Genomic DNA, 26,849 nt, shown 5'->3' with positions numbered 1-26,849 from the left:
GGGGAAATTGTAGTCAGCCATTTTACAGTAGAGTTATGTTTTAATTACAACTTTTTATGAACTTTGCGATGCCGTGAGCTCTGGTGAAGCCAGATGGTCATTGTCTGAAAAAAACAAACTATTTATAAACCATAAATAAGACGAATTCCTCTCTTTTCTTTGTGGTTTTCTCTAGTAGTAACGTCCAGCTGCGTTGATCACCTGACTGCTTCAGAAAAAGTATTTCCATTGCAGTTGTGCAAATATATTCATTTGGATACCTTAAACAATCTAATCCTAGCGCATTTTTTTAAAATCCAAAAGCGTATTTTTATCTTTCCCCAAATTGGCTTGTTTCCATTAAGTGAATTATGTTTGCAATAGCAATTTGTACAATTCTATTGTTAGCATAGCTTAACAGGATGTGTAGTGACTATTTGTCCAAAATAAAAATAAAAAATAAAAAAAAAAAAAATAAAAACTGAAGACTCAAAAGTGATCAAAGCAAAAGTGAATTAAACGCCAATAGTCACCTGATGCACGGTGGGTTCTGGTTTACGCAGTTCAAAAAGGATCAGAAGTCAAAATGCAGTTCTATTCTTTTTATTCCAATTCAGGCAAACAAGTTATAGATTCAAATGACTGATTGACTGACTGACTGATTGCCTGACTGACTGGCTGACTGGCTGATTGCCTGACTGACTGGCTGACTGGCTGGTAAAAAACCTTATGACCACCCACGTGCACCCTGAGCTACCTAAGACCTACCCATTTATACCATGACACACCCACATCCCAAACTGAAATTAACTAACCAATTAAGCGAACCGTTAACCAAAGAACCTATTATAAATAACAAATTAAACAAAAAATTCTAATTATAAATCAACTAGAAAATAAACAAATAAGAATACAAATAAACTATGTAATCTAAATTCTAAGATTTAACTGAAAATTGGTAAATAGCTCCTACACTCCAGCCCCTAATTGTGCATTAAATCACAATTACATCTTTAACTAAAGGAGCTATTCTAACAACAACCTCAATAATATCCTACATTAATGCAAAGATATTAATTCTTCTTTGTTCTTCATTTTTATAATGATGAACCTATAAGAGAAGAAAGAAAGAATAGAATGGGAAGAATAAGAATGTCTTCAGTCTGCAGATGCCTCCAGGAGCATACAGAGTTTCGTCACTGGCCTCTCCAACACACTGGTTTTGGTCTGAAGTTGCACTGAGCGAACCAGGCCTCCTGCATCAGCTTTGACTGCCAGGACTCTCCCCATCTGCCAACATCCTCTGGGTGCTGTAGCATCTGCAATCAGGACAATGTCTCCAGGAGAGATGTTTCTTCTCAGTCTCATCCACTTTTGTCTTTCCTGCAGTAAGGGCAGATACTCAGAGATCCATCTTTTCCAAAAGAGTTCAGCCATATACTGTACTTGCTTCCATCTGCGCCTGAGGTACAGGTCTTGTTTTTGAAACAGTCCAGGTGGCAGAACAGGTTTACCTTTTAACGTTAAGATGTGATTTGGTGTGAGTGCTTCTAAATCATTTGGATCATCAGAGACCAAAGTGATGGGTCTGTCATTCAAAATAGCTTCAGCCTTAAAAAACAGTTTGTAGTGTTTCATCATCCACAACCTGCTGTTTTAGAACTGAGGTGAGTACACCCCTAACTGAACGAATCAATCGTTCCCAGATGCCACCTTGATGTGAAGCTGCAGGTATATTGAAGTGCCAATTTGTGCCATCCTGGACCAGAGCTCTTTGGATTTTACTCTGGTTTAAGGCAGCCAGACTTTCTTTTAGCTCTCTATTGGCTCCTACAAAATTTGTGCCATTATCAGATCTGATGGAAGAGACTGGACCACGCCTGCAGATGAATCTTCTGATTGCATTAATACAAGAATCAGTGTCAAGGGTATGAGCTATTTCTAAATGAACGGCACGACTAGTTGGACAAGTAAATAATACTCCATAACGTTTGAGAATACTCCTGCCCCTCTTAACATCAATGGGGCCAAAATAATCAACACCAACATCTGAAAATGGTGCTTTGTCTGGTTTTACCCTTTCCTGAGGCAGGTCGGCCATTTTTTGTTCCAAAACCTTTCCTCTATTTCTTCTGCAAGTGACACAGTCAGACAGGATCTTTCTGGCAGCAGAATTTGCACTGATTATCCAGTATCTCCGACGCAGCCTGGACAACATGTGGCTTCTTCCTGCATGACCAAGCAGATAGTGAATGTAACGCAGAATTAATGTTGCCACATGCATGTTTTTACATAGGATGACCGGATGCTTAATTTCAGATGGCATAGCAGCTCTTCTGAGACGTCCGCCCACTCTGAGGACTCCATTATCGACCACTGGATCGAGTCTGTACAGCCGGCTGTCTTTAGAGACGGTCTTGTTGGCTCCAAGTGAGCTGATCTCTGGTCCAAACCTGTGATGCTGCTCAAAGAGAATAATGAAATGCTCTGCTCTAGCTAGATCTTCGGATGTCAAACATTGCATTTTCAGCATGGTTTTAAACTGCTGCATCTTTTGTGACACCTTTTGCTCTTTAATGTTTGAATCTTCTGTAGACTGATGCGTTATGGCAGAAAACTCTTTTCTTTTCTGAGACAACCAAAGGAGGAGTTCTTTGAGCTTTAAAACCCAAGCTACAGATGTTTTTAGCTTCATCCAGGATGAGAAGTAGGAGATGAAAAAACTGGTAGGGCTTTTAGCCTCCTCAACAACAGCATTAACAATCACATCCTTTTTTATTTCAGAATCATCAGCAGGAAGCAAGTCAGACTTTACCTCCAGCGTGGGCCATCTGTTTTCAGACTCGATTAGAAACTCAGGACCATTAATCCATTTGCTGTGCTCCAAAAAATTTTCTGCTTTCATCCCTCTTGTTGCTTCATCTGCTGGATTATCTTTGGAACTCACATATCTCCACTGGTTACCTTGTGTAGCTTCTCTGATGATGGACACTCTGTTTGCAACAAAGGTATGAAACCTTTTTGCTTCGCTGCAGATGTATTTTAGGACAGTGGTGCTGTCAGTCCAAAAAACAGATGTCTCCAGTTCAATATGTAATTCTCTGTGAAGCAGTTGGTCCATTCGGACAGCAAGGACGGCTGCAGTGAGCTCCAGTCGAGGAATGGTTGTCTGCTTGAGAGGAGCGACTCTGGCCTTTCCTAGGAGAAATGCCAGATGTACATGATGCTCATTTTGCAGTCTTATATATGACACTGCACCATACCCCACTTGGCTGGCATCAGAGAAATGGTGGAGTTGTGCTGTAACAGGACAAAAATTTTTAGGTTTAATGCAACGACTCACTTCAAACTTTGAGATCCTCTTCAGGTCATCCAGCCAGTCGGTCCATTGCTTAGAAAAATGATGGTGAATTGCATCATCCCAGCCCAGGTTTCTTCTGCAGAGCTCTTGTAAAAGCAGTTTGGCAGTGATGATGAAGGGAGCAAGGAACCCCAAGGGATCATACAATGAACTCACTACTGACAGTATTCCTCTTCTTGTGTGGGACCGCTCTTGAAGTGAAGCTTTGAATTTAAAGGAGTCGCTTTGAATGCACCACTGCAATCCAAGTGCTCGTTCCATTGGAAGCTCCAGATCCATTTCCAACATTTTCTTTGCTTTGATGTTGTCTGAAACTGTTTGCAGAACTGCAGGACTATTACTGAGCCACTTGGAGAGCTTGAATCCTCCTTTATTACAGAGAGCTGTCAAATCTTGAGCAAACTTTATTGCTTCCTCTTCTGTAGGCAAGGATTTTAAGCAATCATCCACATAAAATTATGTTTTATTGTACTGACCACTTCAGCTGGGAACTGCTGGGCATTGTCTTCTGCCGTTCTTCTTAATGCATAATTTGCACAGCTCGGCGAGGACACTGCTCCAAACAGATGTACTGTCATCCGATATTCCTGTGGAACTTGTGACGTGTCACCATTGGGCCACCAGAGGAAGCGAAGACAGTCTCTGTGTTTCTCTGGAACATGAACCTGGTGGAACATAGCTTGAATATCTGCCATAACTGCTATTGGCTCTTGCCTGAAACGCAGAAGAACTCCCACAACCGAGTTGGTCAGATCAGGTCCTTGTAGCAGCTGGCAGTTCAGTGAGGTTCCCTTGAATGTTGCAGCACAGTCAAAACAACTCTCAGTTTGCCTTTTCGGGGTGGTAAACACCATGGTGGGGTATGTACCACACCTTTCCCTCATTTCATTAACTGATCAGCATGTACAATTTCAGCATATCCATTACATAGCATGTCATTCATAAATGCAATGTAATCTTTCTTGAAGGTGCTGCTCTTATTAAACTTTCTTTTCAAGCTCTGAAGACGTTGTTCTGCAATACAACGGTTAATGGGCAAGATGGAACTTTCAGATTTAAAAGGCAAATCAATACAATAGTGTCCATTTTTTAATTGTGCTGAATTGTTCATGATATTCATAAACTTGATGTCATCTCTGGACATTTCAATCTGCTCTTGGGATGTTTTTCATTGAAATCATGATTGTATTGTTCAATCAACATTGTTTCCAGATGTTCAACAGAAATCCTGTTTACAGTGAAGGAATAGCAGCCTGTTTTTTTCCTTTCACTCCGGAGTGGGCCATTGATGACCCATCCAACTCGTGTCCAAACTGCATATGGGCCTTCCTCCTGACTGTTGATCAGCTCCCATGGCTCCATTACTTTAGGTGCGTCGCCAATGAGCAGATCTACATCAGTGTCTATGTTGTGGAGCTTGATGCTTTGCAGGTATGGCCACTTGTCGATGTCCTCCTGTTGTGGAACATTTTGCTTTGAAACAGGCATTAGTTTCTGTGTCATGACATCTGGAAGGTCAATGAAATCATTTTTATCAAGTGCTGCTACTTGGAGTCCAGATATGATGTTTGTACTCACAATGTCCTTATGTCCCATTGTTTGCAGCTGGATACTTGTTTTTTTACCTTTCAGTTGCAGCCTTTGGGCCAAACTTTCAGTGCAGAATGTTCCTGTGCTGCCCGGGTCCAAAAACGCATATGTCTGCACAGTGGTGTTGGTTTTTGGACTCCTGACTTGAACTGCAACGATAGAAAGGTTTGAGTTATCTTCATCACAGACCCTGACATGACCACAGGTCTGAGTCATTGTGGTGGTAGTACTCAGAGGATTCTGTGGATATCTGGAGAAAACTCCTGTACTCTCCTTGTCAATGTGCAAGACACTGGGATGATGCTGGTGACAAACAGAACAAACCAAGCGACCTCTGCATTCTCTGCTTACGTGACCCACCTTTAAGCAGCCAAAACACATTCCTTTCTCTTTAATAAAGCTTACTTTATCTTTATGTGGCTTGTCTTTAAACTTAAAGCATTTGTCAACCGTATGATTACTTAAGAGACAATACAAACAGCTGTGGCCTTTTGAAGACTTGTTCTTATCTTTAGATGGATATTCATTATTTACTGCAATAACATTTGTAGCAAAGCTGCTCCCCCTTTTCTTCTGTTTGATAAAGCTGTTATTGGGGTTTTTAGAGTTGGGCTGTTGGAGGTCCATGATGTTACCAAACAGTGGATCAGATGCAACTTTAACTTGTTTTTCAATAAAAACAACCAGATCAGTGAATAATGCCCTCTGACCCCTGTGTTCCTGCAAGTCACAGGCTACATTTCTCCAGCTCTCTCTCATTTTATAGGGAAGCTTTAAGATTATACTCCTCATATTTGACGGTAAGTCCAGTTCTTTCATATGAGTGATGTGTTCTGTCAAATTTGAGCATCCCTTAAGAAACAGAGAAAATGCTTGCAGTGAATTAATGTCCTCACTTTTAATAGCTGGCCAGTTGTTAATTTTGTCCATATAGGCACATGCAATTTTATATTCGTTTCCAAAATGTTCAGAGAGAAGACTTTTAGCTTTAAGGTAGCCTAATTTTGATGGTAAATGCTGGCAACTATGCACAAGGTCTCTAGGCTGCCCCCTAGTGTATTGTTCTAAAAAGTGCAAACAGTCACTCAAGTTGGACGTTTTTGCCTCCACCCCGTTTTCAAACGATCTTATAAATGATCTATATTGAAGAGGATCGCCATCAAAAACGGGGATGTTTCTTGGTGGCAAGACAGAGGTTTGGTTTTGCTGAACCAGCATGGCAGTGATGTCATTTTGCCTCTGCATGATGTTAAGAATACTGGTTTGCTGATCCATTTGTTGTTCTGGTTGCCGTTGGATGTTTGTGTTCGGACTTTGATGATCAGATAATTGAGCATTGACCAGTGGCTCATCAACGCTTTGAATTGCTGGCTTTTGTTTTAGCCGAACAACTGGTTGCTCATAAGTAGCAGAGGACATTTTAACATAGTCCCTATTTTCCTCTGAAACAAATGCATCGGCACATGGATTAAGTTTTAGCGCCGAATTGAAATTGTACTTTTCAACATAAGAATTCATGCCATCAGAACATTTTGAGCCACGCTGTGAATTTATTTCCAACACACGGAGTTTCGCATTAGCAGCCGCTAACTTTGTCTCAAGTTCAAGTTGCTCCTTTTCTTGTTTTAGCTTTTCCTCCAGCGCTTCTAGGTGATGTTTCCTTTTGAGTCCTGCAGCGCGCTCCAGCAGCGCCGCTCTCTCGGCTTCTGCCTTAATGCGAGCCGATGAAGTGGAGGAGACACGGGACATCCGAGAGTCTGTTTTAGATTTCACATTGGAAGCGCTGTCTTCGGGATTTATTACGTCATCAACATCATTTATGACTTTATCATAATCGTCTGCACTTGATTGCACAAAGGGCTTACCCAGTTCACATAACCAGCCCCTGACAAGCTCTGTAAACTCGTAGTAAGTTTTCATTTTATTTTGAAAATGTTCGTTTTGTTTCAAGAGTTCATCAGAGGGGAGTGGCAAACTTGTCAGGCTTTTATGAGACACCTCTGCACCATGACAACATTGAATAAATGTAGCAAGAAGAGAATTTACTGAGTCAACTTTATCATTTGACTCCATCAAAATATTCAAATCGTCCATTATTCGTCTTGCTTGCTTCAGTTTAACGTTTCTTTTATCTTGACACATTTTTATGTAAAACATTAAGCCTTTCTCAGTCAATTTGACACTTCTTCTGGAAGAAACCTCCAAGTCACTCTTGGTCAACTCTGCTTTAGGTACGTCAGACATTTTGGCGAACACTTTAAACTGCTTGTAGCTTTGTTGTTGCTGTCTTTACTTCCTTTTTCGTTTAAACCCACTGGCTGGAGTAAATATACAGCGCATCAACTCAGTCCTTCATTCATCTTCATTTTTAGTAAATTTGTGCAGTAACGTTGATGCTATCATCAAACTCTTCTCGTTTGGCCATTTCTTTCACAGCATTAGCAATCATCGTACATACCGCCGTGTTGAAGAAAGACGTGAGCGTTTATGGCTTGTAGGTGAGGCACCTTCATGGCTGATGGGCGCGGCAGCTTCCTCCCGTTGTTAGCGTCCGAAGCCCAAAGGAGACGGTTCCTCCAAACTTTAAGCGGCCTTCCGCGTATCAGCAGATTTGAGAGGGTAGATTTAAACTCCAAGGTCGGGTTTTTTACTTGAATGTAGTGACTATTTGTCCAAAATAAAAATAAAAAATAAAAAAAAAATAAAAACTGAAGACTCAAAAGTGATCAAAGCAAAAGTGAATTAAACGCCAATAGTCACCTGATGCACGGTGGGTTCTGGTTTACGCAGTTCAAAAAGAATCAAAAGTCAAAATGCAGTTCTATTCTTTTTATTCCAATTCAGGCAAACAAGTTATAGATTCAAATGACTGATTGACTGACTGACTGATTGCCTGACTGACTGGCTGACTGGCTGATTGCCTGACTGACTGGCTGACTGGCTGGTAAAAAACCTTATGACCACCCACGTGCACCCTGAGCTACCTAAGACCTACCCATTTATACCATGACACACCCACATCCCAAACTGAAATTAACTAACCAATTAAGCGAACCGTTAACCAAAGAACCTATTATAAATAACAAATTAAACAAAAAATTCTAATTATAAATCAACTAGAAAATAAACAAATAAGAATACAAATAAACTATGTAATCTAAATTCTAAGATTTAACTGAAAATTGGTAAATAGCTCCTACAGGATGCTATCCATAATTTTCTTGATTTTACATAAAGTCTCTGTAATGCATTTCTGACTGGTGACACTGTCAGTATCCAGAGCTGAAACAACAAAACAACAACAGTAATAAGCGTCTCATTTATTTTTGTGTTGGACCAGAAATGTCTGTATCCTGTGATACTCATGTATTATTGTGTTTTTCCACTGCTCTGTACTACGGACGATACGGAAGAGGATTAGGGCCACTGAAAAAAAAAAATTATGGCCCAGAAAAAACAAAATCTCAGAATTTTTATGTAAAAAAAAAAAAAAAAAAAAAAAAAATCTGTGACCTCGAGAAAAAAAAATAAAAAAATTCCGTGGCCCAGAAAAAAAAAATCTCAGAAAACAGAATTCTGACTGATGGGCGCCAGCAAGCAACCAGCTTCAGAACCACGGACGCGAGTTGTGGCGGACAGCTAACGTTCTGGAGAAAATGTTTGGTTTAAGTGAGTTTTTACGTGCCAGAGGAGTCCCCGAAGCTGCTATTGCACTAATGGAAGAACAGAAGCTAACCAGCTAACTAAGGTTAGCTGAATGTCAGCCACCTTCTAAATAAGATGTCTGCTGTGTTAAATTGTGTAACTTTTAGTTCAGTGGAGGACAGAAACTATGGTATAAAGTGACATCAACGTCTAAATATGCAATATTTAAAAGGAAAATGCATGACTTGCACCAATCTGCGGCTGGCTGTAGATCTGATCTAGGATCTCTTCACCAATGTAAAAGGTCACTTTAACGTTGATGTGCAGAGTAAATCATCCTTTCTCATCTGTTTGTGTGCAGATTGACTGTGATGTCGCAGCAACGCTGGAAAATTATGGAGACAGAATCGCCACCTTCAACTTCTGCTAAAACAAACAACTGGTCAAAAAAATAATCTGAACTTTGTTGTTGCTTATGGTAGAAAACAACTGGGAGGCCTCAAGAGATCCACTTATTGCTGCTGATTTGTATATAAGGTTAAGAAAGAAAAGTATTTAGCAACTTTCAGTGCGCATAAAAAGTATTTAAAAAGTGTTGCTGTTTATCTCGATCATACCATTGGATAGTTTTTGCAATTTCTGATAGGTGCCCTCTACACAGGTCTTCTTGCACTGCATCTAATTAGACATATTGTGTGCAAGCAAACATAAAATTTTTGTTTTCATTCTGCCAGAACATGAAAGTGTATTATTGTTATAATTTAAATAGAGTTCTGCGATGACCTGGTCTTTAAGCTGCTACTGTGCTGATAAAAGTTAAACATGCAGTTTGAGTGATATGTTTTTCTTTCCCAATTCAGTTTGTTTTGCTTTCACAGTTATTAGAAGGAACAATGCTAATGCAAAGTTAATTATTGTTCTATGATAATCAATAATGTACCAAATGTATGTTTTTAAAATGAGTGTGCTACTTCATGAAAATTTTATTTTTCTTCTAACACAATGCTGCTCTGTTAAATTAAATAAATTGACAATGTATGTTTGAGATGTGATCAAAATGGCAGCACAGCAAAAAGGATGTCATAAATTTATAAACCTGTTTTCTGTGAAAAACAAATGAATTTCATTGTTGTGTTTACCAAGTGTTAGTACAATTGATTACAGATATTTAGGAACAATTGATAAAAAGTCATGAAATTGTTTTTCTCACTGTCTTTAATTATAAGAAACAAAACCTTTCTTGCTTTTTAGGGTTTAATTTGCTCTTTCTTTGAGAGTGGTCAGACAGGAAAGTGAGTAATATGAGAGAGGAAACTGCACAACACAGGTCATCAGGTCGGGACTCAAACCTGTGATGTCCAGGTTCAGGACTGAGGCCTCCATACCAGGGTTGTGCTTTTTCAACACACCACCCCAACTTTTCTTGTTTTAAGTTAGTTAAAATTAACAAAATTGTATTTGCTAAATTCCATAAAACATACAAACATTTTTTTAAGAGTTTTTATATCATTTCAAATTCAGCAGTTTATGTACTTCTGATTATTAGACCTGTTCAAATGAAAAGCAAGCTTAATTAACATATTGAAAACCATAACAGAAAAGTATTGGGTAAAGTAACATTTTATTAGCAAAATATTACAAAAACATTTATTTTGCTATTCCAGCTGGTAATTATAATTTTATAGTTCTCTAACAATATTTTTCTTGTTACCGTTGAAGGTTTCTATTCAGCAGCTGGAGCTGTGAGATCAAGTCAAGATGCTTTTGGATGTAATAAACAGTTATTCATTTTTTTGTGGCCACTTCATTGTATGAGTTGAATCCAGGGATAATAAAAGAAACTAATCTCAGTCAAAACTGAGCTACCAACAGAAATGGCTAACTAAATGGCTAATTATTTTTTTAAACAAGAATAATAATGGTTTGTTACAACGAGATCAAATCCAGTGCAAAATCTCAAATTTTTGAAGCTTAATGTCATCCAGCTCTCTTATGAATCTTTTGAGATGATTCTCTACTTCCTTTTGATTAGGAGTTAAATCAGCAGCAAATTTCAGCAGCTGACAGACTTTTTTGGAAGTTGGTTGCAGGTCTGAGAACAGCTTTGTCAGTGCCTCCGAGCTGAGGGACAGATGTGGGTAGATGATCTCACTCAGCAGTCAATGGCGAACATTGGTTTTTGGACGAGCTCTTTGTGAACTATTTATTTCATCAAGGATGAAATAAATAGTTTGCTTGCTGGCAAATATCAAATAGGTTGCTTGCTGGCTTCTGAGATTTTTTTTTTTTGGGCCACGGAATTTTTTTATTTTTTTTCTCGAGGTCACTGATTTTTTTAAATTTTTTTTACATAAAAATTCTGAGATTTTTTTTTTTTCTGGGCCATAATTTTTTTTTTTTTTTCAGTGGCCCTTCACTCACGCTGAATTGAAGGGAACTCAAAAATTAAGGCAGGGCACACTCTTGATTTGGCTCACATCGGTTTCAGACGCAACATATTGCGCTAAAACTCTGCACAAACATTTAAGTAAAAAACAAACAAACAAACAAAAATATTTAAGTTAGCATATCAGTTTGAGTTCTCTGCTGTGTTGTTGTCCGAAGATTTAGAATACATTGAAATGAAAGTATAGATTTACGGGGAAGTGAACCCGGAAGTTAAAAAAGTAAACCATCTTGCTCGTGCAGCTTATCTTTGTGCGGCGATGCTAGCTTGGCTAGCAGCCAGCTCGGCTCGGCCTCGGTGGCATGGATATAGAGACTGCTTTCCACACGGTTGGGGAGTTTGGGCCATACCAGAAGCGGGCGGTTACCGTGTTGGTTCTGACGCAGGTTTGTCACATTTAAATATTAATATTTTCACCGATTAAATAGGAAAAAAAAAACAGACAGGAAACAGTCTGCTAGCACTAGCTGCAGCGCTACGTGGCTGTCAGAAAGAGCCCAAAACCACAACAAACATCCAAATATTGACCCTGGTGTGAAAGTGAATCTCCCATAAATTCTTCAGACTGTTGGCGAGTTTACCACAAACCTATAAAGTCGTGTAGGTTATAAGAATGAGTACATTTATTCTAAGTGTCCGTTTTATGAACGTTTCAGTCTAAAATGTGACCTTATGAAGGTAAATGAAGCCGATTTAAAGGTTTATTAACCAGCAGAACAGTTTCCTTTAAGTCAAGAAGATCTTAGTCATCTAACAACAATCATTCAATCAATCAATCAACTTTTATTTGTATAGCACATTTCAGCAGGAAGGCATTTCAAAGTGCCTTACATCATATCAAACACAATGCAACATAGAATCAATAATCAAAACACGACAGCGAGTCAAGTTCCATCAGTAAATTTGTAATTGATTACGTTTCAAATACAATCCTAAACAGGTTGGTTTGTAGTCGAGTTTGCATCTATAAAAGGTTTACCAGTTACACTTCTACTGTGTTATATGGAACAAAATATCTTTGCTATTTTTATTCCCACTCACAGTCACACAGTTTAAAACCATGTAAACAGCCTTTCAAAGGGCTTCCAGCACCAGGCTCCTCTTTCACAGATTTTTGAGCAGGGACTCGCCGTCCTTCACGGATTTTTGTGCAATTCTATGGTTCCTGTTAGTGTCTAGAATTTACAGGGTTTGTGTTACAATGACCCTCAGTCACTCGCCATTTTTCTTCCGGCACGAGGCTCCTAATAACCTAATGACAGTTTTTATTAAGGCTCAGTGTCTTAAGTTAAAAAGCAAAAAATTCTGGAAGAAAACTGGTTCTGATGTTGGTGCAGTGAGCAGCCAGTGTTGCAGTCAATCTGATGAAGCCTCTGACTGAAGAAAGTGGCAAGCACTGCTTTTGCTGCTTGTCTTTAAATCTCCGTGTGGTTGGAGAAATGCTGGAGTAGGGGATATGTTCTGGTTTTCTGTGTTTCAGGTCTACATGGCCTGCCAGTCCATGCTGATCGTTCTGGTTGGATACACACCAGAGTATCGGGTCGAGAAGCAGGACAGTGGTTCGTCCGGCCACCGGGAGTTGCAGCAGCACGTCATCTTCACGGAGGAAGCGGACTCCATTGTCACGGAGGTCTGGATAGCTGAATGTCCGCAGACAGGAAGTAAAACACTGAGGCTGTAACGGGTTTCCTCCTGTCCCTGTGCGCCTCAGTGGGTCCTCATCAGACAGCAGGCCTATAAGGTCAGCCTGGCCGGGTCGCTGTTCTTCACCGGGCTGCTGGTGGGGAATGTCGTCTTCGGCCCGCTCTCTGATCGGATCGGACGGAGGCCCGTCTACCTGACAGGTGAGGGGAGATGGGGATCAAGTTGGTTTTCCTCCAGTGTGACCAGCAGGATCAGGGTTGCCGGTTGCTTTACCGTTGCCTTAGGTTGTTGTGTTGCTCCCAGCCTGGAAGGCTGTATCCCAGTGTGTCAGGAATCAGCCTGAAGGTTCAATGAATTCCTGCAGGAATAAACAAGCAGATGGGATCAGAGGTGGAGGAGTTTCACTCAGAGAGCTTTAATCATCACATAGCTGGGATGTTTTAGTCCAGCAGCACTCTGTGCAACCAGGAGGCTACGGCAGGCAGTTTTAGCATAAAATCTGCTTCACCACACTTATGTTCCAGATGTCTGAAATTGGTTTATGACTAAGTGTATTAATAGTTAAGACAAGTCTAATTACATTCTGACTACTATAAAGGATTTATTATTAAGTTTAATGGATGCTTTAATACAATAAATTACTGACAATCTGAAGCATTTATTTCAGATATCAATAATTAAATTATGCGCCTCCTCCTGGCTCTGTTGGGTTCTCCTCCTCATGCTCCGCCCCCTTTGCCCCCCAGGTCTGTTCTTTGAGGTGATGTTCGGCTACCTCACCGCCCTGGCGCCCAGCTACGAGGTCTTCGCCGCTTCTCGGCTCCTGGTGGGGCTGATGAACGGCGGAATCGGCCTCGTCTGCTTCGTCCTCACCCAGGAGTACGTGGGGAAGTCCTACTGGGCCATGACCGGTACGGCGCCGCTGACCCGCTCGCTCCCGCTGCTGCCTGGACTCTGTTAGCTGCAGCTGCTTGTCTCTGCAGGGACCCTGAACAGCATGATCTTCGCCGTCGGCATCGCTCTGTTCGGAGCGCTGGGCTACTTCGTCCGGCCCTGGAGGACTCTGGCCACGGTGGCCAACTCCTCCGGCGTCCTGTTCTTTCTGCTGTCTGTGTGAGTAGAAACTCAGCTGCATAATGGTTTAATGTCCCTTTGGGATTAATCCGATATTTTAGAATTTGAAATATCAGCTTCCTTTTATAATAAGTTAAGAATTTAAGTTAGTATTTTGAATAAAATCTGCAATTTTTACTTTAAAAGTCTAAGGTTAGCATCAAGTTTAAACTATTATGCAAAAATCACATTTGTAAAAATTTTTTACTTCCATTTGGGTCTGAACTGTTTCTAAAAACATCCCAGATGCTTAAAAAAATCACCAAGGTGTTTAATGTTTTTTGGTGTCTGGAAAAATGATCAAACCTTCAACCCCATAGTAGCTACGCTCAGTTTGGGTTACCTAGCAACCCAAACTGAGCTCCAGCATGTTTGGTCAGCTGGTTTTGCTGCTGTACAATGGCTGCTGGACACGAGAAGGGTTTTGTTGTTGAAACAATTTGCTGCAGGTTCTACTGACGCTTTCCAGAGATAAACAGTTGTATAATTGCGCATCTGTTTGGGGATATTTTCACTTACGAGTGAAAACGTTGAGCTGGGGGCGTGGCCAGCAACGGGTTATGTGGATTTAAAGAGACAGAGACCCCAAAACAGCTCAAAATAGGCAGAGGTGAGCAGAGAAAAACCTGACTAAGAATTATTTTGTACAAAACAATGAAATCCTAATCTGTTCAAGGAACCATAATGGGTCACCTGTAACTGCCTGTAAAGTCTTGACAGAACTCTGAACCAAATCAACAGACCCTTTCTGTAAAAATAAGGAAGTGAACATTAAAGAGGAACATCTACAGAGTTTCTAAACCACAAAGTGTTTGTTCTGATTGTCAGATAAACTGATGTGTGAAACAAGCATGTTTGGTTTCAGCTCTGATCTGTTTTTATCACAGACGACCTCACAACTCAGTTCAGTTCTAAAATACTTCAGATTAAATGTAACTTAAAAAGCTTTCACAGGTATTCAGACCCCTTTAATGTTTCCATATTTTGTTAAATTACAACCACAAACATAAATATATTTAATTGGAATTTAATGTGACAGAACAACACAAAGTGTAATGCGACTGTGAAATAGAAAGAAAATTATACGATTAAAAACATTTTTTACAAATAAAACAATGAATAAAAACTGAAAGACAAAATATGGAAAAGTTTAGTGGGTTTGAATAGTTTTGCTGCCGTTGTAACAGTGATGCTGTGAGATTTTTTCATAGAATAAAATCTGCAGATTAAACATCTGTTGTTGCTGATTAGTGCGTCCCACCTGTGTTTTCCTGCAGAACTCTTCCAGAATCTCCTCGCTGGCTTTATTCTCAGGGACAGACGGAGCGAGCCGAACAGGTGAGGACACCTGCACACGCATCATGACATCACTTCCTGCACACGCATCATGACATCACTTCCTGCACACGCATCATGACATCACTTCCTCTGCACTAATCTCAGAGACATTGTCGTTATTTCGACATTTCCCACACTAAAAAAAGAGCTGAGAGAATGAGGAGCGGTGATTGTTCCCAGCTGTCATTGAATGCAACACTGGAAGTCCCAACATGGCCGCTGATACCTCAGAACCCGACTACTGGATAACAGCGGTTCTGAAGGTGGATGGGGGGTTTCCTGTGAGTCATGTGGTTTTGGTCTGTGGCTGAAGCTGACTGCAGTAATCTGAGGGAGTGATGTCACTTCCTGTTTGAGACAAATTCAGCTCTAATGGGATAATCTGTCAGTCCTGAGGAGAGGCGGCTGGATCAGCGTTCAGATTTATCTCTGTCCTGGGTCAGAGGTGTCCTCCTCCTACAGCAGGAGTGTGTGTGTGTGTGTGTGTGTGTGTGTGTGTGTATCTCCTGACTCGTTGCCATGGTTTCCTTGGAAACGTGTGTCTCGGAGGTGTTTCTGCTAAACTCTGAGGCGTTGGAGCAGAATGAGGAATTTGTTTCCTCTCTCGAAGGCTTGTGTTTCTGACCCGGTCATCTGTTTGTGTCCCGCAAGGCATTATGGGAAGGATTGCTTCCAGCCAGACTTTCTTTACGCCTCCTGAGGGTCTGTCAGTGGATTCCAGCTCAAGATTTAACTGCAGTCTTTTTACTGATAACGTTAGAAATCATCCAACTGGAGCAGTTTAACTGCCCACAGCGCATCTGTTTGATGCGGCGTTGACGCGGCGTTGCCGCGGCCCTCCCTGCTGTTATCAGTCAGAGTCTCCGGACTGCTCAGCAGATCCAGCAGCTGATTGGCTGATTCACTCTGTTCATATTGATTTGTGCTGATCGTCTCTGCAAGTAAAAAGAAATAAATGTGAGATTTTATTAAAAACATTGAGGAGAAACACGAGTTTCTAAATTTAGTTTTCTTTCCAGTTAAATGTTTGTATTTGACTTTCCTGTATATCCGTCAATTTGTTACACATTTTTTAGCTCAACCCCCAGTTAGTGATCCATTCTATCATTTCTGATGTATTTGTTTCATTTTATTTCCTTTATTCAGTTTTCTTCAGCTTTATAAAATTTATCTTCTGATGTCTCTTAATGTTTTTCTTTAATTATTGGTTATTGAATTTGTTTGGATCAGTCTGTATTAAAATCAGTGTTGTGTAAAAGACGGGATGTTTCTGGAGGATTTGGGTTCAGCGGTTCCATCCAGAGGAAAATTAAAAACAGTTTCTGAGGTTTTATGACGTTGATCTCAGGTTTCATTTCCTTTTCAGAACGAACCTGATGATTCTGCAGGATTCTCGTTTTTCTAGCTTTGCTGACTGAATTTAAACTGAGTGACGTGTTTCTGTTTTTAATGGGAGGTTCTGCGCTACATGGCCGTGAGGAACGGCAGCAGCGCCTCCAACCTGGTTCTGCAGCGGGTCGGCGCCGCCAAGCCCGGCAGCCCGGTGAGGAGGGGCGGCGTCCTGCAGCTGGCGGTCCATCCGGTCCTGCGCCTCAGGACGATGGTGCTCATGTACGTGTGGTGAGTATCGAACCGCCGGTTCTGTTCATTTTAACCCTCAGTCCAGAAAAATGAACCTCTGATGTGGAACTGAGACAAGTTTTAGTTTTTGATTCAGGAATCAGTTTCTATCTCTAAAGACAATATTTTAGTTTCTTTCTCTTATTATTCTGATTTTTTCTTGCATTACTTCAGGAGTTTATTCTTATTACTTTTTCTTCTGTTACTATTTTTGTTTATTTCTGGTATTATTGAGACTTTATTCTAATAATATGAGTTTATTGAATCAGTGCGGCTTTTTCTCATTAAGACTTTTCTTATGACTGTCGTATTTTATTCTGGTAATATGAATATTTACTTTTTACTTTATTTTTATTATACGACTTCATTCTTGTATTATTAGACAATCAGTAATGTGACTTTAGGCTCCTAAGTTTCTTCTTTCCTCATCCTGGTTTTAATGCTTTGTAAATGTTTTTTATTTGTAAATGTATTTATTTCCCAACATTCCTCCAGTTTCTTCTCTTCTTGCTGCTGTTTTCCAGCAGATGGTTGGAGTGAAACATCTTGTTAGGGTTCATCTAAGATGACATCATCTGATGTATGACATGATGTCATCAGGGTGTGACTCTCTAAACGCTGAATGTCCTTTGAGACGAGTAGAGTTTGTTTTCAGCCTGGTCAAAAACACGACAGTGAAGGTTTTTCTTTAGTGTCGACGTCCTTCCAGCTCCGTCTGAGCTCAGTGTTCCTGATCTGATGGTAAAAGATGAAACTGAAACCTATTCAGCAGATCTCAGGTTACACCTCAGACTCTACCTGTGTGTGTGTGTGTGTGTGTGTGTGTGTGTGTGTGTGTGTGTGTGCGCGCTGCAGGTACTGCTGCAGCCTGGTGTATTACGGCCTCACACTGGGAGCCAGCGCCACGTCGGGGAGTCGCTTCGTTAACGTGGCCATGTACGGCCTGGTGGAGCTGCCGGCCTATCCGCTCTGCATCTATTTCATCAATAAGAGCTGGTGAGAGGCCGACACGCTGCAGCGGCGGGCGGGCCGGTCATCGCCATCATGCTGACGTCATCCTTCTAGCTCAAATAATAAAAGCCGTCAGAGACGTTTGGTCTCCTTCCTGATGATACCAGACGGTTCCTCTGTGAGCTCCTGCTGCTGATCTGCTGCTGGTTTCCTGTTTCCAGGGCCGGCAGGAGGAAGAGCATGTCCAGCTTCCTGTTCCTGGCCGGCGGCGCCTGCCTCTGCACCACGCTCATCCCCGAGAACTCAGGTGAGGTTCTGGTTCTGCAGGTGGATGCGGCTCGGCCCGGCTCAGGTCTGATGATGATGATGAAGTGGAGAGAGGGCGGTCTGAGGTCCAGCATGTTGGTTCCTCTTTAGAAATTATTCAGAAACTGACAGAAACTTCCTGTCAGTTTCTGAATAATCAATCATCAGACGTTCGTTTAGCTTCTGTCAGCTCTGTGATCTTCTTCTCCTTCTTTCATTACTTCTTTTTTCTTTGTCCATCATTCCCTCCTTCCTTTTTATTCCTTCTTTCTTGCCTTTGAATAGTAAATGTAACATTTTAAACACATTTGTGTGATTTTATTTGATAGAATTTAATGTTTATTGCTTGTTCATAACTGAATGATGTTTTTATCATGTAAAGCTCTTTGACCTGCCTTGTTGCTGAAATGTGACGTATGAATAAACTTGACTTCTCCTCCTCTCCTTCCATCCCTCCGTGCTCCTCTCCTTCCTCCTCTCCTTCCTCCTGTCCTTCCATCCCTCCTTCCATCCTTCCTTCCATCCCTCCTTCCATCCTTCCCTTCCTCCTCTCCTTCCTCCTTCCCTTCCTCCTTTCCTTCCATCCATCCTTCCTCCTCTCCTTCCTCCTGTCCTTCCACCCCTCCTTCCATCCCTCCTTCCATCCTTCCTTCCTCTCAGGGTCTCTGCTGAGCATCATGTCTCTGGCTCTGCTGGGGAAGCTGATGGTCAGCGCTGCGTTCAACATCGCCTACGTTTACACCTCAGAGCTCTACCCGACTGTGATCAGGTGACCTGGAGGCGTTCAGCCACACCTGGGCTGGGTTTGGGTGGGGTCAGAGGTTAAATGAGGCGTTTGTGCTGCAGGAACGCCGGGCTGGGAGTGTGCTCCATGTCCTGCCGAGTGGGAGGAATCCTGGCGCCGTTTGTTCCCTCCATGGTGAGTTCTGGTCGGTTCTCCAGGAAAACGGAGCTGATGTTTGGTCCGGTTCTACTGCAGATCGTTTCTTCCTCGTCGGTTTCTGTCATGCTTTCTGCTTCCAGTATAACAAGGTCAGGCGTTATACTGGGACTGAACCTTTTCATACTGGGATGTGAGAGCCAGTATGAAACCCAGTGAACCCAGTAAACCCAGAACTCTTTGGACCTTGGTAGTAGAAACAGGATGTTGGGCTGAGCAGCCATTTTGAATCTTTGCTGCAGCAGGTCAGATTGCATTCATCATTCAAATGCTGCAGAGGCTTCAGATGGCCTGCATCCAGGGGTCAGAGGTCATAGAGTCTGGAGACTTTCTTTCTCTCAATCTGTCTCTCTCTCTTCCTTCCTGTATCGTTGTACATCTCTGTATTTTTCTTTCTCTCTCTCTAATGACCTGTTTCTCGCTCCCCTTCTCTCCATCTCTTTCTCTTTCTCTTTCTCTCGTTGTGATCTCTGGAATGGATGCGACTGATTGGATGTTTTCCAGCGTTTCTTGATGACCTCGTCTTATTTTCATTTAAGCAGCAGGTTAATCATCAGTTTCCAGCAGTGGAATCACTTTGACTTCAGAGGAAAGACGACGACGATTTAGTGACTCAACATCATAGCAATGCTGCTATTGTTAGCATGCTAACACCCAAGGACAAGACTTACTGCATATTGGAGTAATTTAAACAACTGAACCGGATCGGACCTCCAGCAGCCGATGTTTCCTTTAAGAAGCTGCTAAATCAGCCACTAAATAAAACAGTAGCAATGCTACAGTTATTAAATCTAGTTATTAAATCTAGTTATTAAAACGGGTGAAAAGGTTTAGGTGCTGATTTTATGGTTCAGAAAACCAGGAGATGATTGTAAATAAACATGTTTGTGTGACGGTGAGTGGAATAGACAGCAGTGTATGTTCAGGTCAGTGGATTTGATTCAAGGGAAATTATTAAGAATATACAAACACGTCTTACAGCAATGGGAAACTTTCTTAAACACTTCTGCTTCTTAGACTTTCAGAACTTCCTTAAAATGGACCAGAGGAAGTTAGGAACCGTTTTAAGATCATTATCGATTATATTCCTCTTCCACAGTCAAAACGCAGTTTAATTCTTACAGTCAGTTTTACTCTTCAGTTCCTCCAGGGCTCCATATTAAATGTTTCCAGGAACTCGGTGGAAAGTTATTTTCCTGCTCTCTGCTAGCTGGCAGCATGCAGAGACTTGAGCCCAGTCAGGTTTAACTTTGTCTTCCCCCACACAACATCCTGATGTTGGTTTTAAATGAGAGGATTGTGTTTGAGACGACGCTTCATGTTATTCAGTGGATTTCCTTCAGCCGGTCGGCATTCAGAACGTCCTCCTCCTTTCAGGGCGTTGCTCATCTGGACTCCATCAAGTCCTTTCACGACTCACCCGCTGGGCTCTGATGGAGCCGGAGGGCCGTCTTTCTGATTGGAAACGTGGCTGAAGGAGGACAGCAGCGTCGGTTGCACCAGACAGAAAGTGTTTGGCTGCGGAGATGCTGACTGGAAGCTGCCTGAACATGAATTTACGCTGCAGCTTCACTGCAGTCGGATGATTGTGGCTGAAAACTGAACCACAGTAACGTTTCTGGTGTCGGGAGGACCGCGTTGCCATGGAGATGTTTATGTAAACAATCGACCACACCCTCCATCTGAAGCCGCTGCACTCTTCACCCTTTCCTCTGAGATAACTTTAACATGAACAACAATGTTTGGGCTGAGGAGAAGAATCCACCCATTAAAGAGAACCTCCAGTCCGTTCACACCCTGAGCATGTGACGACCCCTAGTGGCGCCTCTGGGAACTGCAGATATTAACGGTTTTATGTATCTCCATTTTTCACCTCAAAACTGAAAAATATTTAAAGATTTAACTGTGAGGCACCGAGACGCAGCAGTTTGGAGCCACTGAAGTGAAAGCAAACAAGTTTTCTGGATTGTTAGAAAGTGATGAAATGTAAAGTTTTTACTGAATGTTGTTGCATGAACTGCTGCCTTCAGGGAAACGGTGCTGAGACAAACTGCAGACCAGAGTCACAGATTCTGGATTTTCACTGTAAATATTTATATTCAATCATTTTTTTTAGTCATCAGTCAAAAGTTTTTAGACACTATTAGAAAAACCTTCTTCTATTTAAATGCAGTTTTCAGGTTTAAACTGGAAACGTGTAATTTATCCCATCAGGTCAGGAGTTTAAAGCGTGTTTTGTCCCTCAGGTGTTGCCGTAGTGAAAGCGTCTCTCTGTGTTTCAGCGCGCGCTCCACGCCTCCATGCCCTTCACGGTGTTCTGCCTGAGCGGTTTGTCTGCCGGCTGCCTGGGCCTCCTGCTGCCGGAGACCCTGAACCGACCTGCAGCCGACACTCTGGAGGAGCTGAGCGGCCCGAGCAGCAGCCGGGTTCTGGAGAACAAGGTGACGATCCTCATCAGATCGTCTCCACACGTTGAAAGCAAGAGGAAACTCCTCAAATTAAACACCCAGATTTTTATCTCCAGTTCTGGTTTCTATCTGCAGGCTCTGCTGTACGAAGATGAGAAACTGAAATCAAACCACCAGTGAAGTTCTGGTCTTCGTTTGGGTCCAGAGGAGCGGCTGCTTCCGAGCGCCGTACCGTCCCTTTAAGACAGGGAGTCTCCGGGTCGCCGCCTGCAGGGTTCTCCTCGGTTCCTCCTCAGGTTTTTCTCTCCTGGCTTCAGTCCAGATGTTGCTGCCGCTGGCAGGAAGTGAAGCACAAACTTTAAACATTCCTCTGGCCACCGCTCTGAAGAGAGCCAGGTCAAAGGTCACTGAACCCAGAAGCTGCTGATCAGCTGGGAAACGTGATCTGCTGGGACCAGGTCGTGGTTCTGATCCGTTAGAGAAACTTCCTTCACTTTCACTGAAAGCGGTGATGTGGTTTAATGGCTGCTCAAGTGATGGATCACGTGATGTTTCATGTATGAATCAAGCTTCTACTGCCCCCTGGTGGCTGCCTGTTCAGGCCGGGAAGCCGAACCGACTGGGTCAGAGGTTATTTTTAAAAGCAGAGGTGATGCTGCCTTAACGATCAGGAAGTGAAAACGATCAGATCGAAGCCGCAGCAGAAAGTTTTATGATCACATGTGGATCCAATCTGACCTGTTTACACGTTGAAACGTGATTCTGATGGAAATCTGGGTTTTCACAGCTTTCCTGAACACCAGCTGAGGTTTTTCTACCTGAAATCATTTTGAACTGAAGGAGAAACTGTGGTTGGTGATGACTGTACCTCTGATGAAACCTGACACCCAAAAATATCTCCAAGGTTTTCTGTCCTGGTTCTGGTGGAAACGTCTCACTGGAGATCAGACAAAACTAACTTTCACCACATTTTCAGAAAGATATTGATTGTTTTTAAAGAAAATGACATTTTCTGACTCGTTAGAAGTGAAACACTCAGCTGGTGTAACTGGTTATTTTTAATCAGTATTTCCTTAAATCAATCTCCTACATTGGAAAGTTACTTTAATCATATTTACACAAGAACTAGACAGAAATCCTTGGTAATATTTTGTTTTTGCTGCATTCATGTTTATCATCAAACATCCTGAAAACGACCAATAATAGATTCATTTACTTCCTGTTTACTTCCTGATATTCCATAAAAGTTTTCTCAGACCACCATCAGGTTCAGGGTTCAAACTGTCTGAGTTTTCCTACAGATTAAATCCTAAAATTGGAATAAAAACCTTTAGTTTTTGATAAAACCTCTAATAATGAATCCTGGCTCATGTTGCAGCGTCTCTAACTCCCACAGGGTGAGAAAATCTCTGCACTTTAAAGCTGCACATTTATGGGACCAATCCTAAATATTTTAATTTGATTTAAAAGTTAATTTTGTGGTAAGTTCTGATATATTTTGAAATGTTAAATCCTGATTTTCTTACCCCAGTAATGACGGATAAACTGCTTCATTAGTCAAAGTTGTTTGATTGACTCATAAGGAAAATCACCAGAGAAGTAAAACCTGTAAAATGAGTCGAATTAATGTTGATTTTAATGATAATTAAGGAGATTTTAAAGGGATCAAAGCTCCTGGACTAAAAACACGACGACATTCCTGAAAGTCTTTTGTTTACTCTGTAAATACTGAGATGAAATAATGTTACTAAATGGATGTTATTGTATCTACGGGGATCTTTGGTTTATCTTTGAGTAAAAATATTAATTTTCTCTTCCTTTGTTCTTTTCTGTCTTTGTGGTTTAATGAGCAGAAAAATCTTCATCGGTTTAAAACTGGATCATTTCTCTGCCATCGATGAATCAAATCTCTTCCCAAACCTCTGAAGCTCGGTGAAGCAGGTGTCATGCTGTGGGAATCTCTGAGGTTTCTGTTTTGTTTGAAGTCAGTGGGCCGAACCGGACCAGTAAGGAGAGCTGGGTAAACATGATGGATGCATTTTAACTGGTACCAGAACCGGGTCGACTCCTTCCATCTTTAACGGATTAACGAGAAGACAAAACTAAAAAGATTTTACATTAAATGTTGAAGAAAAATATAGATACTGATGTTTATCTGTTCAGCCTGAAACAAAACAGCGTTTCAATTACCAATCTGCACAAATTCTTTCTGATTTTCACAGTTGTGTTTCCATTAAAAAATGTTATTAAAATAGTGAGAATAAGTTTAACACAATAAAGGACCAGCTCAACATCATTTAAAAACCTCAGGCAGTAGAATCGAAGATTCAAATGAAGATTCCTCTGGAGGTTAATATCCAGATTAATGCAGGTTCTGGAAATGAACCGACTTAGGGGGGCAGCATGCGGCCCACCCTGACTGGACGACTAGCAGGAAGAGACGTCGGCAGAATAACGTTGGAAAATGGGAAAGAAGTAGAAGACAAAAAGACTAAAGTATTTTTTTATGTCTCTTGGTAATGTTGATCAAAACTATCCATCCATCCAGTTTCTAACACTCTTGTCCCTAATGGGGTCAGGAGGGTTGCTGGTTCCTCTCCAGCTAACGTTCCGGGTGAGAGGCGGGGTCACGGGGTCACCCTGGACAGGTCGCCAGTCTGTCGCAGGGCAACACAGAGACACACAGAGACAAACAACCATTCACACACACACTCACACCTAGGGAGAATTTAGAGAGACCAATTAACCTGACAGTCATGTTTTTGGACTGTGGGAGGAAGCCGGAGAACCCGGAGAGAACCCACCATGCACAGGGAGAACATGCAAACTGCAGAAAGACCCCGGGCCGGGAATCGAACCCAGGACCTTCTTGCTGCAAGGCAACAGCTCTTGATCAAAACTAATCTTTAAAAAGTATGACCTGCCAATTCTGATTTTAGCTGATATAATTTTTTTTGTTACATGTAACAAAGGACAGCGGTTGTTTAGAACCCTCCTGGTTCTGTTGGGTCTCAGTCTGTTCAGATATTCAGTAAATAGTTTCTTTCTTCTTTCTACTCTTTGAACATGTTAAGATTACTGTGGTACAAAAATATGTCTTTTGCATGATTTTATACTACTGTCATGTTTGAAATAAAGTTTAATTTCATTCTTCAGCTCTTTGGACCGTCTGAACAAACTGTAAGTTTCTTTTTGTTTCCTACTTTAATTTTGTCTTCAGGAACTTTCCTGCTTGTTTCTCTGATGTTTAGAAAAAAATTTCACTTCTGATTTCAGGTCAAAGTTTCATTTCTGGTTGCAGATTAATCTACAGGATTATTAGATTATTGATGAACAGGAATCAGACATCATGATGATCAGCGGATGTTTCTATGGTTTCTTCTCTGAACAAACCTTTTGCCCGCCATTAAAATCAGATGCAACAGCTTCCAGCTGTTTCCTGTTAGTACTTTAAAAATAAAATATTAATGTTAAAATTTGTTTGATTCAGTCATATTATTAAATTGTTACTCTTGAATGGATAATCCACTTACAGAGTCTGACCGTGAAATAAAATAATTCCCGCTGTTCAGTCAGTGAATGTAAAAGTTGCTCCGTGTCTCCATCTAGTGGCCCGACAGTAGAAGTGCAGCAGCTGATGCAGCTTCCTCTGCCTCTCTGCTGTCTGACTGCATTCAACAGACACTGATTTGAAGCAGAGAAGAAGAGCCAATCAAAGGAGGAGCAGCTGATCGTTTTCCAGCTCTGTTGATGTGAAGTTGATCAGAGCTGATGAATGATGTGTTTCCTCTGAAGGTGAAGGTAGAAAGTGTGTGTGAGCTGAAGTGCGTTCAGCAGCATGGATCAGTGTGAGGACAGAGAGGAGGGAGTCCCTCCCTCTAAAACCACTCTGTGTGGGGAAGATGAGAGCCAGAGCAAAGGTCAGAGGTGAGGTCACCATCTCTAAGTGTCCACAGCCCTTTTCACACAGCGTTCACACTGTATGAGGCCCAAACAGACGTGATGATGAAGCTGCTGCTGCTCCTCTTTGCTGCTTCATCCAGACTGAACAGAGCAGCTCAGTCTGGCCTCAGAGCAGAATAATCCAGTCCAGGTTTGAAGTTTCTAGGTGTTGTAGTTTTGCGGAAGATGCGGAAGGAAGTGAAAAATTAGGTGGAATCGCCCTTTAGCCATTTCCCGAATCGGAAGCTGGAATTGGAAACTAACTTCAGCTTCGTTTGTATTTTGTTGTGCAGAGTAATTTTATTTAAGTATGTATTTTCAACATTAAATTCTATTATAGTTGGCTGTTACTTGTATTTTTTTTTCTTTTACAATGAAGAATAAATTTTATTCAGACCTAACTTAGTTTGTTGTATCAGAGCCCTAAAATATGACAGTCGGACGTGAAAGTATCAGATTATAAAATGAGTTTCAGCCAATCAGAAGACGTGCTCATGTCATGTGATCAGACCCAGAATTCAAATAGTAAAACTTAAATCATATCTGACTGAGAAAGGGTTGAACCTCCGGTAATGATTTAAATGAATCCATTTGGATCTGAGTCAGATTAGGCAGCAGGAAAGTTCAGACTTTGTGTCTTTTTCTTGGTATTTTTTCAGTTGACTGATGTGAATGTTTCAAGCTGAAGCTCTGCAGTGGGGTTGTGGGTAAAATACCGCAGTGAGGACTTTATACTCAGCAGGAAGTCTAAAAACAACCTTCTGTGGTGGAAGTGATGAAGTCCACCTGCTGCTGTGTTTAAACCCCTCCAGGATAATCTGCTGATAGAGATAAAACTGTTACCATGCAGAACATGAAGTTATAGACAATTATTTCTGCTACATCACAGGTGTAATCAGAGGTGAGTAGAAAACTCAAACATTTTACTCAATAGTAACAGCTATGCATTTTTACTCAAGTAAAAGTAAAACCAATACCATCCAAATAACTAAAGTATTCCATAAAATATCTACTCAAGTAATATCAGATAGAATATTTAAAGTGACGTCCTCAGTGTACACAGGATAAACTTCCAGCGATCAGGTTACGATAAATTCACCTGATCTCCAAATAGAAAATTACAGAACAACAAAGATTGTGTACTAACAGAAGGTCTCAACACAAACTGTGAGTTTGAGACTGAATACGGAGCATTTTTGATTAAAATGTTTGATTTTCATTCAGTGAAGTTACTTGCAGTTTCATTTTATTCAATAGAGAGTAATGATACTTCATAAATTATTATTGGAGTAAAAATAAAAAAGTAAAGCGTCATAAAAATACTCCTAAAAGTAACAATTGTTTTCAAAAATTACTCTACTAAATGTGAGTAGTTACCACGCAGCTCTGCTGTGGTCTTCAGAAATGTACAGTTTTCTGTCAGAAACCAGAACAGGAAGTTTGGAGGGGATGTGGCTCTAAGGCTGTTGGTCCTTTCAGGGTGTTTCTGTCAACATTTCAAACATTGAGAACATGGAGGTTGGATCTGCTGTCATGCTGCTGCTGCTGGCACTGCAGGCCGCGGCT

General features: G+C 41.3%; 2 protein-coding genes across 2 annotated transcripts; one reads left to right on the top strand and one right to left on the bottom strand.

The window, feature by feature from the left end:
* Positions 1–450: 450 nt before the first annotated feature.
* LOC122842798 lies at positions 451–3,764 on the bottom strand. Its single transcript, XM_044136985.1, has 2 exons — positions 2,057–3,764; positions 451–1,362 (listed from the first exon to the last, which is right to left on the bottom strand). The coding sequence occupies exons 1-2, from the start codon at positions 3,626–3,628 to the stop codon at positions 1,138–1,140; spliced, it is 1,797 nt and encodes a 598-aa protein (XP_043992920.1). The 5' UTR covers positions 3,629–3,764; the 3' UTR covers positions 451–1,137.
* Positions 3,765–10,645: 6,881 nt separating this feature from the next.
* On the top strand, positions 10,646–23,153 carry slc22a15 (solute carrier family 22 member 15). Its single transcript, XM_044136993.1, has 13 exons — positions 10,646–11,407; positions 12,502–12,651; positions 12,733–12,865; positions 13,412–13,576; positions 13,649–13,778; positions 15,056–15,116; positions 16,573–16,736; positions 17,592–17,732; positions 17,909–17,994; positions 18,654–18,762; positions 18,840–18,912; positions 21,216–21,374; positions 21,477–23,153. The coding sequence occupies exons 1-13, from the start codon at positions 11,324–11,326 to the stop codon at positions 21,519–21,521; spliced, it is 1,500 nt and encodes a 499-aa protein (XP_043992928.1). The 5' UTR covers positions 10,646–11,323; the 3' UTR covers positions 21,522–23,153.
* The last annotated feature ends 3,696 nt before the right edge of the window (positions 23,154–26,849 follow it).

This window comes from Gambusia affinis, linkage group LG13, assembly GCF_019740435.1.
Source record: "Gambusia affinis linkage group LG13, SWU_Gaff_1.0, whole genome shotgun sequence".
NCBI classification, from domain to species: Eukaryota; Metazoa; Chordata; class Actinopteri; order Cyprinodontiformes; family Poeciliidae; genus Gambusia; species Gambusia affinis.
This window is presented reverse-complemented; position numbering and strand designations above follow the sequence as displayed.

Coding starts and splice junctions, on each gene's coding strand:
- LOC122842798 (XM_044136985.1), bottom strand. CDS start 3,628: ATGTTGGAAATGGATCTGGAGCTTCCAATGGAACGAGCACTTGGATTG. Junction 1,363..2,056: donor CCGACCTGCCTCAGGAAAGG/GTAAAACCAGAC, acceptor CCCTTACTGCAG/GAAAGACAAAAGTGGATGAG.
- slc22a15 (XM_044136993.1), top strand. CDS start 11,324: ATGGATATAGAGACTGCTTTCCACACGGTTGGGGAGTTTGGGCCATAC. Junction 12,652..12,732: donor CGGACTCCATTGTCACGGAG/GTCTGGATAGCT, acceptor TGTGCGCCTCAG/TGGGTCCTCATCAGACAGCA. Junction 17,995..18,653: donor GCTCATCCCCGAGAACTCAG/GTGAGGTTCTGG, acceptor CCTTCCTCTCAG/GGTCTCTGCTGAGCATCATG.